We start from the raw sequence: 15,801 nt of genomic DNA, 5'->3' as shown, positions 1-15,801 counted from the left end.
CATACAGTTCTGAAACACATTATCAGCAAAGGATTGGAGAGCCAGTAATCAGGAGACACTAAGTAATATCAATATTGACACTATTTTCCCCGGGCACAGCTGTTTTACTTTAAAAAATACGCTGATGTTATTCACAAAATGCAATCTGCACTTTACAGATGAGCAAAGCGAATACAGAAAATAACCCAGCCAAGGTCATGCCACAAAAAGACACAGAAGCTACTGTCTAGATTGAAAAACTACCCTGCTTCTGTTTCTGACAGAGCTACAAAAACGTCCAGAGCCTATGTTATTACATCAAATTCCAGCTGTGCTGGTTGCTTCTTGCTGGTGCTTGGAGCACTAGATGTAAAATGACAGTGTCTGTGAAATAAATCACCAATCCAGAGAACTATAGGATGTTGCTATCAAACAAGGTTTAAGGACTTTACTCAAAGTTGGTTTTTAAGAGTTCTGCTTACCTGAAACCTTCTGTATGACTTCATTTACCTCCTTCATGAACACTTTTTGCACAAACACTAAATGATTTAAGAGGTCAGTTGTGAGATTATGTTCAAAAGAACCAACCTGCAGAAATAAAAGTTTCAGAACAAAACATTAGAACAGTTACCATACCTACGTTTTCAAAATAATGCATTTTCAGTTTCCAGCCACATCTTTGAGTCCAATTATATAAATATTGGCATAAAAAAAGAGTATTAAAGAGTTTTGTCTTGTGAACACTAATCAGAAAACTGAAGGACAGAGACCACTATATTAAAAAGTTGCCAGTTTAGCTTGTAGAATAAAATGCAGGACTTAATTAAGGTTCATGGAAATATGCAAAATGCTACTTAATTACAGAGAGTAAATCACTATCAGAACAAAACAGAAATGAGCTGTCAGTCTCTAGAAGTGCATTATTCTAGCTAATGAAGGAAACAAATTTAATTATATCCTCAATGGTAAATGTATTGCGTCCAATCTAATCTTAAGTAATATTCCTAAGGAACTGGAGTCTGCCTTAGATTGCTTCATCTTGCCATTAAGATTTTTAAAATTAATACAGATGTTTTCCAAAACAACTTAGAGCTGGCTTTTGCCTTTGCTAAGCAGTCCCTGCCTTTTCTTTTACACGCTGGACAAATTCAAAGATCCTAAAGTCTTTCTTCAGCCAGGAGATAACTCAAATGGGTTGAACAAAGAGCAGGATCTAATTAAACCTCTTCCATAAAGATGCAAACATCATAAGCCTCAATTACAAACATGCTAGACTATTGTTCTGATTAAAGAAACACAGTTAGTGGAAAAGCCCCACCTTTCCTCACCAGAAGGGTATCTTTTAAATAGCACTGGGTTTTTTTTACATGAAAAGTAGCTATGGAATCTTGGATACAAACAGGACTTGAGAGTAGAACAGTGTGTCAAGCAGAAAATCTTATAACATTTACTAAGGTTATATGTGGCTTCTCCTACTGGTGGAGCTGTCTAAGCATGGGAAAATAACAGTCCCAAACCAAGAAAATTGTTCTTAAGCTTTTCAGTATTTCTATTTGCAAAATACATGGCTTTATCCAGTTGGTTAGCATAAGCTTTCAGTTTAAAATTACACTTCACTTGAATTATCAGTATAATGAAGTTTTGTTTATTTTGTTGCTGAGTAGAATTGTCATGCCAAGAAAACGTTTCTAAGTACATCTTCCTTATTTACTTGCACAAAATAACATAGTCGAAATCCTCTGATACAGTGGTCTTGACTGCTTAATATGTTGGCTGCTCAAACTAAGGACTGAGAAAGTTCTGTTTCAGCGTCACATAAGTACAAGTGCCGTATTTGGATCAACCTGTAAACCTGACAGTTCTGGAGGAGGCAGATTGTTAAAATAACATGAACACGCACATACAGAAATGTATTAGAATGGAAATAAGTTATCAAAGATGACTACTGTCTTCAACACCTACCTCAGCCACACATCGTAAGTAGTTTCCCTGTAGATAGTAGCCCTGCTTAGCAGGTAGTTCATCTATACTCCAAATTTGGTCTGAGTAAGTGTCGTGTTCTTCCATGATATATTTGCCTGACATAGTGACAGGAGGAAGGTTGAGACTCGCCGAAGGAGGAATGGTTGACATATCAGTGGCAGAGACTTTAGAAGTGAAGCGCAATCGGTGACTTGGAAGCTCAAAATTGAATCTAGTCTGGGCTCCTGTAAAAGGAAGACGGGGAAAGAAAAGGTAAAAAAGTCATGCAATGGTTTGGGTTGGAAGGGACCTTAAAGATCATACAGTTCCAATCTCTCTGCGATGGGCAGGGACACTTCCCACTAGATCAGGTTGCTCAAGACCCCATCCAACCTGGCCTTCAATACCTCCAGTGATGAGGCAGTCACAACTTCTCTGGGCAATCTTTTATTTATCCTTAAATTTAAGAACACTTTTGGAAATAAAAAAAAACCTTTAAATGTTATTAAAGTGCACAGCCCTTTAGAGCTATAAATAGGCAGTGACACGATTCTGCATTTTCTTGATCTTTAAAGAAAATGAAGACTTTACTATAATTGGATGGAGAAGGGCATCATATACAAACCACCTCATCTGTAATGTGGCCCTGCAGTAGTATTCTCAAATAGGCTCATGCATCAGAATTCAATTCATCAAGGATCATAAACTCATTTTAGCAGAGAGAAGCTTCCTGGGAGAAAGCTACATATGAATGCATAGAAGTTTTCATCTGCTCTTGTATTCTGCCTCTGGCAATCGTGTTTAAAAACAGTGGCCCCTCTATATGGCCCCATCTGACTGAAGTCCACATTCAAAAAAACATCGATAGCAACAGATTCAAAGCTCTGACTATAACTAAGACAAAGTAATGAGTTGCCTTAGAGGCTTCTAGCGAGGTCAAACAAAAAAGCCATAATGTTTTTGACATTTAAGGGAACTGTTACCTGTCATTCCATGACTCCTCATTCTTCCCATCTTATATTCTGCCTTTAGAGAAGGCAAGAGCGCTGCTCCAATAGCTATACCATCTATCATAGCACTGAATTTAAGAACTATAGGCTTCTTTTCTAATCCTTCTGGCAGCTGTGGAAATTCATTTGTTTCAACAGGTGTTTGATTAATACTTGTTGGAGTCTTTTCAGAGGGCAAAGGAGTCGCGACATCTTCTTTTGTAGGCTGGGGCCTATTTACCAAGACAAAGATCAGAAAACACTTTTTGTTATTCTAACATGATCTATGACTGAGAGAGATGGGGTTGTTTAGCCTGGAGAAGAGGAGGCTGAGGGGAGACCTCATTGCTCTCTACAACTATCTAAAAGGAAGTAGTGGAGAGGAGGGAGCTGGGCTCTTCTCCCAAGGGACAGGGGACAGGACAAGAGGGAATGGCCTCAAGCTCCGCCAGGGGAGGTTCAGGCTTGACATCAGGAACAAATTTTTCATGGAAAGGGTCATTGGGCACTGGCAGAGGCTGCCCAGGGAGGAGGTTGAGTCTCCTTCCCTGGAGGTGTTTAAGGGACAGGTGGACGAGGTGCTGAGGGACATGGGTTAGTGTTTGATAGGAATGGTTGGACTCGATGATCCGGTGGGTCTCCTCCAACCTGGTGATTTTATGATTCTATGACTAGTCTAACTCTCCCACATTGCGTTAAAAGCAGCATAAATGGACAGCAGCCAGTGGCACTCAGACGTGTGATGGCAGCAGCACTTACGCAGTTGACGGTTGTCTGATAAGATCTGAGATCTGCTTGGAGAGCTGGTGAGAGCTGCGCACCATCATGCTGTGCAGCGTGGCAGGGTGCTGGGGGATGTTAATGCTGATGGCTCCAACTTTGACCACAGCGGCGTTGTTTGTTTTCAGCCCTCTCTGGGCGCTGTACAGGGCTTGGGATTTGGCAATACTGCATTTCACGACAGTTCTGACAGAAAAGGAAACAGGATTTATTTGCATGTCTTGCAAAACATTTATGTTAAACTTTGTTTTTAAAGGTTAACTGAATTTTAAAGTATTCACAGAAGTAATTTTGTTTATAAACCACATTCACATTCCTTTTCCTTTCACTTTACATACAGAGATGCACTACATGCCACAAACAACTACACTACATTCAAGAGAACTACAAGTCATGCATTGCAAAAATACCTGTTAAACTGTTACTCTTGCACAACGTAAGACCATTTGAGTCTATACCACACTGGGCTGCACATACACAGACAGATTTTCACACACAGAAACAAATAAGAGCCTGCCATTTCAGCTCCTTTCCAGGAATAATCCTGAATCATCTTTTTCATAAGGCGACTTAGTAAAATCTGATTTTTGCATCCAATAGGTCAATGGAGAAAATATTTGCTTAGCAATAAATACAGAGCAAGTGATGAACGGTTTTCTGAATTAATATTGACATTTAAGTGACACACACTATTCCAAAATACAAAATCTAACTTTATTTTAATGTAATGGGAGGATATGTTTGCAATGTTTTCCCATGATAAAAATATAAGTGCACAAAGCTGAGAGGCTTTGGTGCCAGGATGAAATTTTGGTGTATCAGAATTCACTAAGCTCCTATTAAAAAAGATAGGGGGGGTAACACATCAATGTTTCTCAAATAAGATCAACTACTGGAGGGTTTCCCAAGGGAAGTATATTATGTAGCCAGCACAGACTATTACAGCCTCAAAGAGAAAGACACACGGTTGTGAAGATGCAGAACACAAGCTAAAATGTCTGAAAAATAGACTCCATAATAAAAATTGCAACATGCAATAAATGTTTCTCAAATACTATATCTCAAGAAGCAGAACTAAAATACTTTTTGCATCATGTTTTAAATCGTTCTATAGGCAGTTTAGCTTAATAGTGAAACCTACAGTATCCTATTAATTATACTCCCTATATCATACTTTCTTCTGTGAAGACCTAAGACAAGACTCGTTATTCCTATGTTTAAATATCAGCTGGCCCAAAGCATCCCAGGTGTGGAAATACAGACAAAACCCACACAAATTATTATCCTTCTGCTTATAATGAAGAAATACACAGGACTGCAATCCAACCACAGGGCTTTCAACAGTAATTAATGTACTGAAACTCTAGAAACACTTCCAATTTTTCACAGCTACGCAAGAGCTACAAGAGACAAAGTGGTTATGGATTAATACTTTAGGGCAGACGGTCAAGTAGAAACAATTTTGAAATACTTGAAGAACTTACATAAATATGAAGGAAACAAATCTTAATTCACAAGTATTTTCAGATAACAAATACCTGCTACAAATATGTATTTGTATATATTTATATATATATATATGTATATATTTATACAAATAAATATTACTTAAGAAAAGGGCAGACGTACTTTAATCCACGTCTTTAATAGAAGAAAACACAATTATTTCTGTTGATGTTTGCCTATTTCCTACTGTCTTACTGCTACTATTCTGACTGAACTTTGTAAAGCCAATCGAGAATACTGCCCCTCCCTCTCCCCCCATCTATAATCCCCTGGTTCAAGGCCAGGTTGGATGGGGCTTTGAGCAACCTGATCCAGTGGGAGGTGTCCCTGCCCATGGCAGGGGGTTGGAACTGGGTGAGCTTTAAGGTCTCTTCCAACCCAAACCATTCTGTGATTCTATGATAACACAAAATACGACTACGTTAGCTATTCAAGCATCACAAGAACAACTTTCAGCTTAAGGGAAGTTGCAAGATCTCTTCCAGACCTGTACCAGAGAGACAGTTTAGTCTTAACCTATCTTTGGGTAGAAGTTAAAAGCAAATGCAGCTGGAATTAAAGTCTGTCCTGAATTCACAATCAGATCCAAAAAAAAAAAAAAAAAAATTACACCAATATAGCTGTTGTAGGAGAATCAGATTTCAGAAAGATTCTCAGCTTCTCAGCTGAAGTGTTTCCGTATTTCAGGTAAGATATGAATTTCAGGATCACTTGTCTAATCTACAGAAATCCTACTCCCATGGCAAAATGAAATGCAGAACAACTGACAAATGGCTATACATTTATTTGGAACGAGCACTGCGTATTTAATCACCTACAGTGATACATCTAGAACAGATCTGGTTGAATACCATTAAAATAATTAATTGATATTCAAGTTCTATACCAGTAATGTATTCAGAAGTAGTTCTATGGTTTCACATCAATTCCATAAATAATCACTCTCCAGACAAACTTGTCAAAGAAGTATTTGTGCCACTACAAAACTGGCTACAAGGCCACTCACCACTCAACCTAACACATTTCGGGGAATGTTAGAAAAAGGCAGGAAAGTCCACCTGCAGGAGACCCATAACACGCGCAGGAACCACTGCACTGAGTCAGATGAAAATTTAGGCAGTAGCAGATACTTGGGGTGTAAATAAAGCGATCCTTCCCTTAATTCCAGCCATCAGGCATTTATTTTTTGAGCCTGCAGGCTGTATTGCATTCATGACTCACTACCTGACCTATCCTACATGGATGCGTACGATCCTTTTAATCATTTTTACTCTTGCAGATCACTTCATATGGCAATGAACTCAAGTGTTCAGTGATGCACTATGCAAAACAGTGCTTTATTTTGCTGGTTTAATGTTGCTACCAGACAAAGAGGAAGAAAAACCTGAATACTTTCTTTACATCACCTGCAGTTTTACAGTCCATCAGATCTCCTTCCAGAGCTACCATCTATAAAGACATTTTAAAGTTAATCCTGTACTATCCCAACACTGAGCATACATAAATGCTGGAACAAACAGCAGTTGTATTAAGTCCTTCTAAAAAATACAAACTGGTGGTTTAAAGCAGGAAAAGAAATTAGTCAGAATACTGTTTTCGGGGAAAAAAAGGAGGGGAAAAAAGGAAGACAAAAAAAGAAGAGCCTCACAATTTTTTGCTACCTAACTTTTCTTGTCAGAACACTGCAGGGTCATTGAGTAACAGGGCCTCTAGGCTGCCAGTGCACTGTTTCCCACCCTGGGCACCACCCCAGTGGGACCCTCTGGACTGAAGCATCAAGAAAAAAGAAAGCAACTTGAAAGAAAATATTGCATCTTTGGAGAGAGAAAAGACCTAAACTCCCACATGAATACGGGGGACACGAAGAGGGGAATCTTCATTAGCAGCAGATGCACAGGCATAGTTTTAAGGAAAACACTGTGTTAGCATAACCTAATCAACACACCTAATAATTAAACCCAGCCCAGAGGTACAGAAAGAGAAAAGGAACAGTGCTATTCATGCTGAAATCACAACAGGTATCATCACTTCAAGCACAGCAGCTCCTTACCAAATGCAAAGCAAACCGAACCTGTTTCTTTACATTCATCAACATTATCTCACCTTGTTTTAACAAACACAGAAGCAGATCTAAAGAACCCAACAGCCAGTGAAACCATTCTAGCATTACAGTGGTGACTGGATAGTGTAATATCTGCCTCTAAAGCTAGATGGATAATATTTACAAGGGCTTTCCTGGACAGATATTCAGCAGGCTACATTCAAAGATTATCTGGGTAATATTAAATGTTAAACTACACTGTATTCAAGCAACATTTGCCTACACAGTCATACACAGGAGGAATGCAGCCACTAGCTACACAACACAGAGTTAATTGCAAGACTATTAAACATAATAATACGACATACAGAAACTCTTGTTTGGCTGTGCTTGTAGGAGATGTAGGAAAATCCTCCAGTCTACAGATGAAGATTGAAGAGAAAGCAAGAAAAACAAAAACAAAGCAAATAAAGAATAAACATTCAAGCAAAATTAGTCACTCACTTACTTGTAATCCACAATAGGACACTTATTTCCAAATTTACCAAGCAGAAGGTTTGGGGCTTGTTAGGTTTTTTTGTTTGTTGTTGTTAAGGATTCATCATTATTTCCCCCCCCTTCCTTTTGTACTCTTCCTGTATGGAAGCTCAGTAAGATAGTGATGCAAAACAGATACAAAGAACCTCAGTCGAGCTGCCTTCAGAAAGCCTACATGGCTGTCAGATTAGAACTTTTATTTATCCCTCTGAAACACGCCTATTGGAGGCAATTTGGCTAGGGATGTTAATAAAATTCTATATGTTTTAAGTTCCAGATAGCACCTTCCAAACTAAACTGGAATTATAAAGAAAGAGAGACTCCAGTCACACTATTTAGCCCCGTGTCTACAACATCAATATTCTAGAACCAGATCAGATACTGAGGGTTAACCAGCTAACGCTCAAACTGCGTGAGGGTGAGCTACATTACGAAGAGTTGTAGTTCAACTGTTGTTTTGCAACTCAAACGGAAAGAAGTTCAGCTAGAAATAAAGAAAAACAATGCATGCTCCTTCTGAGCTTGTGAACCTGGAGATAAAACAAAAAAACCCCAATGTGGATGCTAAGGAAGTTGTTCAAGATGTTAATGCACAAAAAGTGATTCTGCCCTCCCAGACCCTGCCAAGTTGTGTCAATCATATAAAGCGTGGAGACTGGGTATTAGAACTGTAAAAAATCCACAAAGACTCATGTATCATTGGAGTTCAAGACAGTATCTATTGAATACATAATCTGGATCTTAAATGGGAATAATCAGCATCAACAGGTTAAATACTCCCTAAAGTCTTCTACAGTTTAATGGAACCTATAAGCTTCAAAGAGTAATTAGAAGCATAAGAGAAACAACACACCACACAGAATAAAATCAGTGCAGAATGCTCTGATTGCATGAAATTGAATTTCTTTCTTTTTACAAGAGGACTTGTCCCCTGTGACCTGAAGTCAGGTCACTTACCCATTTACACTGTGATCCTACAATCAGTTCTAAACTTACTAATATCTTTGACTAGAAAACGGAATGGGCATTCTTATTTATGTAACTATGCCTATGACTGGTGTGATTGGGTGGCCTAGACTGGAACCTACTAATACATTGACTTTATTCCTTCTCAGCTAACTCAGATAGGCCTTACCTAGAAAAACCTCCTGTCAATGGGCACACGCAGTGAGCTTTACAAGTCAAACTCAAGCCCAATTCTGCAACACTTACATGGTTGCCACCAAACTATGACTTCATGGATTCTTCCTAAAGACATATCATCAGGGCTTCCTTGACATTAAGCTACATACCTTTATTGTCACACAACTGATGCCACTTCTATGCATGTGAACAATTTGCAACTCTCAGGCTTCATACTTACTGGATATTTGGGGTAATTCCCTCCAGCAGGACGATATTGACACCTCCTATGTGAGCAGTGGCACATGTCTCGGTCATCTTTTGATGTAGCACATCTTTAAGAAAAAAGAGACTTAACAGCATTTCACTCAGTAAAATACTTCCAGGTATGCCTATTGCTTTCAAAAATGGAGTAGCAGGAAAATAATTGAAAAATTACAGTTCTAGTGGTCACATGAAGCAATATCAAATTTAAATTGTGACAAGATGAAAGCTTTTGAAAATAAGAGGAGCGATCATCTTCTAAAAGAATTTCCTTCTTGGCATTTTCTGGCATCCTTTCGAAATCTTTCAGCATGTCAGTTAATTTAAAAGAACCTGTTGAGTGTTACATACTCTCCACACACAGACATAATGGAATGGTTGGACACGATGATCCAGTGGGTCTTTTCCAACCTAGTGATTCTGTGATTCTGTGATAATGTGCATCTATTCACAGACACGACATACCACACATATGCATTGCTGTAGGTATACGCACACACATAAACACGTAAATCCGCTGCTGAACTTAATTACTGAGCACACTTTAACACGTCCCACCTTTCATTTTTTCTTTCAGGGTGAAACTGCCGTGGATTCTCTTCAGTTCAGATTCCATCGTCAGACCACCGATGTCAGCCTCCAGGTGGGTTCGGTTCACCATGCCAATGCCAAAGACGATGAGAGTCACGTGCTGTGGCTCTGAGGTCACCAGGCTGCGCTTCCTCTGGGCGTCTCTGCCGTTATCCTGTTCGTTCTCAAACACCACTCTACAAGTGGGTTCGGTTGGGCTTCGAACACCTACAAAATACAAAGGAGTTCTTTAAGGAGACTGTACACGAAATCTTTGGCATATGGGATTGATGTTTGTATTTGAAATGAAGGTTCATAGATCCTGTACATCAAATGAACTCTGCAGGTAAATGATCTGTGCCTCACTTAGTCCACTCTAACAACAACGTGACTGTACCAAATTCAAGCATAACGGGGACAATAAGAAGCGATGCGATTTAAATATTATTCATAGACACATTTTTATGTAGTTATATAAATATTCAGATTTCTGCGATTTTGTCATTATACAGTTTCAACTGTCCCATTTCTGTTTTGATCATTTCACAGGCAAAGGTTCTCGTAGTTTAGTCTTCCTTCTTCAACACTCAGAGCAATAATCTAAGAAAATTTGTGTTTCGTGGAGGTATCACAGCTGTGGATATGATATCCTGTGCATTAAAGATACTGCCCTCTATTTAACAGAAGCTCTCATTTGACACTTGCTCAGTTTTTCTTCAGTTAAAACAGATACAAAGGAAATAGATAATATACCATGTCCTGTGAATTTACAGCAACTTAAGTTGCTGTAACAAAACAAATGCTGCTCAGTCTGTTCTCAAATTTACTTTGCTGTGCTAAAAAGCACTGGAAATAGAGAGCAGTGATACGCCCAGGTCTCAAAACCTTGAGTGAAATGATGGCTCAAACACTTGTCATCTTTGCTAGACTCTAGCTAAACAGCATTTCACCTTTTCTTCTCTCAAAACTAGGTTCACAGATATGATTTTACTCTTTCATTCCCTGGGCAGTAATTTTCTCCCTCAGGATCACTTATGTATATGCTTACATATTTTCACATGATGATAACATACAGCGTTTCCATAGCGACTAGAAAAGAAAATAGGATCTAGGGAAGAAGAAAGTCAGTCCTCTCTGTACACAATTAAGCAGGAAAGTTAACCTTTTAACACAGTCCTACACCAAATACAGATCCAGATTAAGAGTTCTACTAGAACATCAAGGAATTAAATTTTAAACTAATCAACACATATTTGCTAAGTCTACGCCTGAAAGAATCAAAGCACAGTATAAAGCCAGGAAAAGATTTTTTTTTCTCTTGTACACTAGCTTGGTGAAATAATTACAAGCTCTGCCCTCATCCTCATCACTCTTCTCTCTGACCCAATTTACATGCAACTTTCCTAAATCACCTTATGATCACCCTTTTGAAAATGACACTTGACGAAAAGCACCCACTCTCAAGTACTTGAATTCATGAATGAGTTTACCTGTTGGCCCGAAAGTTTCAGAAGACTTTTCTAAAATCCCAGTTGGATCAGAAATGAGTGAATAGAAGTTCAATAGTTTATACATATTTTGCCAGCACTCAGCAGAAGGCTCGCTCTGTTCCGAGACAGTAATAGAGTCAGAATCATCCATATGAATAGTCATGTGGTCAACTACATCTTTCGAACCTTTCCTGGACACTTTAGAAGTTCTTCTTTCTGACCTCCCCAAGGAATTCTTGTTTCGAGACTCTTTTTTATTGTTCTCATTGTTTGTTCGTTTGTTCTTGGTGTTGTTCACTCTGTTACCTCCATTAAGACTTCCTCGAGAGCTTCGGCTGAAATCAGAAGAGCGGAAGTCCCTGTGCTTGCGGGTTTTAAATGTAGGTGTTGGAGAAGCTGATCCAGCTGTGTACCTGCTAAGCTTGATGTCCGTTTGCGTGGCTTTGATGTCATCAATCATTGTACTGAACTGATGAATGAGACGGACTAGGGCCATATCTACGTGCTGGCTTATGGACTGGCAAGATATTGTAAAATTACAGTGAAAAGTATTATAATAGCGTTTATTCAAGTCATGAAAAGAAAGGGCATTGGTGGAGTTATGAGGCGTGCACATTGATTTCTCCATTACAACAGCACTAATACTGAAAGTTTCTAACATCAAAGCTGGTTTGAATTCAAGAGGAGGAAGGTTGACAGCTCCTTGCCTAAGGAAAGAAAAGATACAGGTTACTGCTTTGTTTCTTATTATGGGAGTCAAATACTTCTTTACACAGTGGCAAATCTAATTTCCTGAATCCAACCTTTCATTTCCCTTAAGATATCACCTTCATGCCATAGTTCTAAATATAGAAAATTAACTTTTATACTTTCATACTACATGCTACTAACACAGTAATCACTCAGGGCATGCAGTGACAGGACAAAGGGAAATGGATTTAAACTGGAAGGGGGAAGATTTAGATGAGACATAAGGAAGAAACGCTTCACGATGAAAGTGGTGAGGCACTGGCCCAGGTTGCCCAGGGAAGCTGTGGCTGCCACATCCCTGGAGGTGTTCAAGGCCAGGGCTTGGGAATTCTGGGTCTTCACATGAGAAAACTAATTTCTGTTCTTTAACTAATATACATGTTGTCAAATATCTCATAACATACCTTCGAGCTCGCTTGCCTTTTCTTTCCTTTGCCGTATCTGAATCAACAATATCTGCTCTCAGGCAGTCCAAAGTTCCTGAGAATGAAAGGTACTCTCCGAAGTACATTCTGTAGCAGAGTGGCATTGCATCCTGAGACTGAATTCCCGTGTAACTTAGAAGAGGTTTGAAAACAACCTAAAAAACAAACCCCACCAATTTACTTCTTGTTGTCTAGATTATGCCTATATTCTTGCTTCATCATTTGTTGATCTACAATATTTACAATATCAAATACATATTACAGAACATTTTTAAGTTTTATTGCAAGTGCTGTAAAACTGGAAGAAGGGTGATAAAGAGGAGAAGCTTTATGGGTTTTTTGAGTAAAATGGCTACATGGAAAGCTAGCACTGATGCTTAGCTATAGGAGCAAGGGTTCTGCATGTTCCCCTCAGTAAAACGGAAAAATAAGTTAACCCCATAAATGCTCTAGCACGGTCTTTGAAGTTATAAAAAAAAAGTTCTATTAGTCACCATACATAGAAATTGTTATGGGACAACTTGGAGGTCTCTTGAGCCCTCTACCTTTGCATAGGAATGCATGAGAGAAGCATTTTCATCATTGTAAGATTTTTATTTTTTTTTAAATAATAACTACTTTTTCCCTACAGAACTCCAAAATACATCAGCAAACCACACCTACCTGTGCATCTGCTAGCTGGACAGCAGGAAACCCCTGATTACCCTCCTCTACACCTGCAATGTCATCCTGACTGGTGCTGTGCTGGGAGTGCGTGCCATCCAGGGTGTTCTGGTCACTCGACAGAACTGTGTTGAAGTCTGAAGCAGAGGGTATTGTAGGAAGATTGGGTGCCACACCTGAAAAATAAATACCCATGGAACACTAACACCACAGCAAATTTTAACACCACAAACTCTATTAATACAGAAACGCACGCCATACACATGGAATATCAGAGCCCTGGTCTGTAACCTCAGAACAGCAGCATTCGGGATAAAGAAACAGTCTGATATTGCTCAAAGAGGCAGTAGAGACAGTTCAAGTCATATTTGGAAAGCACAAAAATATCTGGCACACATATAAAGCACAAGGCCTTTTGTCTGCACTGCATTCTCTAGAGTACTTAACTCCTCTGTCAACTAAACGAGTTTGTAGGCTGAGCAGCCTACATCACCACTAACAAAAGGTTACCTGCAGTTACAGATAGTTGCTTTTAGCTTTCAGTGTGCTACAAGCTTCTGAATTTTATCAGTCTCAACGCAAGAGCCACTAATCAGATCTCCATAGACCAGTCTCCAGCCAAATACGCTCTTCATAAAAATGACTTTGAGCAGCCACTTCCCTGTGGCAGCTCTGTTCCCAAACAATCAGACTTGGAGCACGAGGGCAGAGCAATGGTGAATTGCCTGCATCTTGAGTCTGGGCTGGACTCAACCTCCATGAGACAGAGTGGCTCTACCAAGGTAAATTCTATCCCTCAAAATTCAAGCTTGCAGCACTTCTCAGAGGGCCACGGTTACACGCCTCCACAGAAAAATGGTTTGGATAGTTCTGTGTCCAAGTTAAAATCACTAGGTCTTTATATCAGGAAAGTGAACTTGTGCACAGATTTTTGTACTTTCAGTAGGAAAAAAAACAGCTTGTTCCAGAAAAGCAAAATAAAAAAATGGAAAGCTGTACTTCTCCACGATTCTTTCTGCAGAGAAACACATTCCAGTTTACAGAGAAGCCACATGAGTTAAGCAGTATGAACAGCACAAAAATGTTGTATAGGATCAGACTATTCATTCAACGTTAAAACCAAATTAAAACAACTTATTATTGCCCAGATTATTACGGTTGAAAGAGTGCTAATACAAGAAACATTCCAATTTAGTGTTAGTGAAAAAGAAAATGAAGACACACACTTGAGGACTGTTAATGATAACAGGCTTACAAGAATAATAAATAAGCTGCAATTAGTTGTTACATATCTGGTTCTTTAATACATTTAAGACATTCAGTAATGTATATTTTCTTTTCTCCCCTCCCTTGCACCAGCTGATACCTTCTCATCCCTGAAAGAGGTGGTTACTCTCAAAATGTTCATGTTTAGTCTCACAACCAAACTGAGAAACAGCAAGAATTCCAACATACAAAATCCTTACTAAAAACAGCATATACAAATTAGATTAGAAATAACTAACAAAATCCAAATAACTCTGAGAAGGATTTTATAGCTTAGCTTTTAGCAGCTACACATGGCTTTGGAAGCTACATTTATGGTTCTAAATGTAAAAAAAAAAGCTACATTTCCGGAGGCAGAGCAAGGGAAATGCAAACAACGGTTTTGCTTAAATCACATTTGTTCACTTTCCAATTTTCTGAGAAGTCCCACAAGTGGTATTTACATCTGCTGAATTTAGGTCACTTGCTCAATTACTTTCAAAAACAATGCGGTAAACACAGGAACAGCCAGCCCAGAAGCATCTCTTAAATTCAGCTGTGATTAACAATACCTGTTGGAAGACTATTGTGTCCAGATTTGGTGGCTGGACTTTCTTGTACTACACTTCCTCTGTTGCCCACAGCATTTGACATCCAGTTATAGAAACTCACAGATGACGGTTCAGACAGCAAAGGATGCTCAGATAACATGTCTGTGGCCACAGTGTTTCCTATGCAGATAAATCAGAAGCTTTAGCATTTGTTCTTTCAAAGTCAGAAAAAATAGGAATAATTTTACTAATTAAACATCTATTTACTATAAAGGTAAGCCCAATCCTCAAGGTTCATTCCAGTAAACTACATGTCAAGCAGCACTACAGGTGCTACCACAAAAGTTGCACTACGACACTAATGGATGTTGTACTACGAGTGTCTTGGCATTTATTCATATCTACCATTACTTAGAGGAAAGGAATAATTAAGAGACAAAAATACCTTTTTTTCTGAACAATATTTCATTCCCTGACAGCAAAGGAGAGAGGTTTTAGAGAAAATGTGGCATAAAACTGATCTGGTTTTCTTTATGCAAGTTATAACAATGTATTCAATAATAATACAAAACATAACAATTCCAATGTATGCATTTCAAACTTCTACAAAACACATTTGTTCAAAAGACCGTTATTAAAAATCTGCAAATTATTATACATAAATGAAGTTTCTGGACCATTAGTTTTAGTCCACTTTTTCGAGCTATTCACAAGGTCAGAAAAAAAAATACAGAAGGATCACATCATTTCCTCATTCTTTCAAAAAGACTCACTTAAGTATGTGTAACACTCAAAATGCAGTAAGGCTAAGTAAGAGGAAAATACTTAATTTACTTGTTAGTGGTCCTTTCTTTTCCCAACTTGAACTACTCACTGTTTGCTTCTATGAAATGGCGTGGTACAGTGATGTCTGGGAATTACTATTAA

General features: G+C 38.7%; 1 protein-coding gene across 9 annotated transcripts in view; it reads right to left on the bottom strand.

Annotated features, from left to right (window-relative positions):
- The window catches only part of BLTP1 (bridge-like lipid transfer protein family member 1), a 121,645-nt gene that overhangs the window by 39,569 nt on the left and 66,275 nt on the right, over positions 1 to 15,801 (bottom strand). For 7 of the 9 annotated variants that reach the window (XM_069855169.1, XM_069855170.1, XM_069855173.1 and 4 more), the window contains exons 43-53: positions 14,896 to 15,054; positions 13,079 to 13,254; positions 12,395 to 12,570; positions 11,241 to 11,947; positions 9,739 to 9,978; positions 9,158 to 9,251; positions 7,626 to 7,676; positions 3,690 to 3,896; positions 2,925 to 3,163; positions 1,942 to 2,186; positions 462 to 567 (exon numbers count right to left, since the gene is read on the bottom strand). In XM_069855169.1, the coding sequence (XP_069711270.1) occupies positions 462 to 567; positions 1,942 to 2,186; positions 2,925 to 3,163; positions 3,690 to 3,896; positions 7,626 to 7,676; positions 9,158 to 9,251; positions 9,739 to 9,978; positions 11,241 to 11,947; positions 12,395 to 12,570; positions 13,079 to 13,254; positions 14,896 to 15,054 (2,400 nt within the window). The remainder of the gene's footprint in view (positions 1 to 461; positions 568 to 1,941; positions 2,187 to 2,924; positions 3,164 to 3,689; positions 3,897 to 7,625; positions 7,677 to 9,157; positions 9,252 to 9,738; positions 9,979 to 11,240; positions 11,948 to 12,394; positions 12,571 to 13,078; positions 13,255 to 14,895; positions 15,055 to 15,801) is intronic. The other 2 variants (XM_069855171.1, XM_069855172.1) reach the window with 2 other exon arrangements.

The sequence above is a fragment of the Phaenicophaeus curvirostris genome, chromosome 4, assembly GCF_032191515.1.
Source record: "Phaenicophaeus curvirostris isolate KB17595 chromosome 4, BPBGC_Pcur_1.0, whole genome shotgun sequence".
In the NCBI taxonomy this organism is placed as follows: domain Eukaryota; kingdom Metazoa; phylum Chordata; class Aves; order Cuculiformes; family Cuculidae; genus Phaenicophaeus; species Phaenicophaeus curvirostris.
Note: the sequence above shows the minus strand (reverse complement) of the source record. Positions and strands in the feature narration are given on the sequence as shown.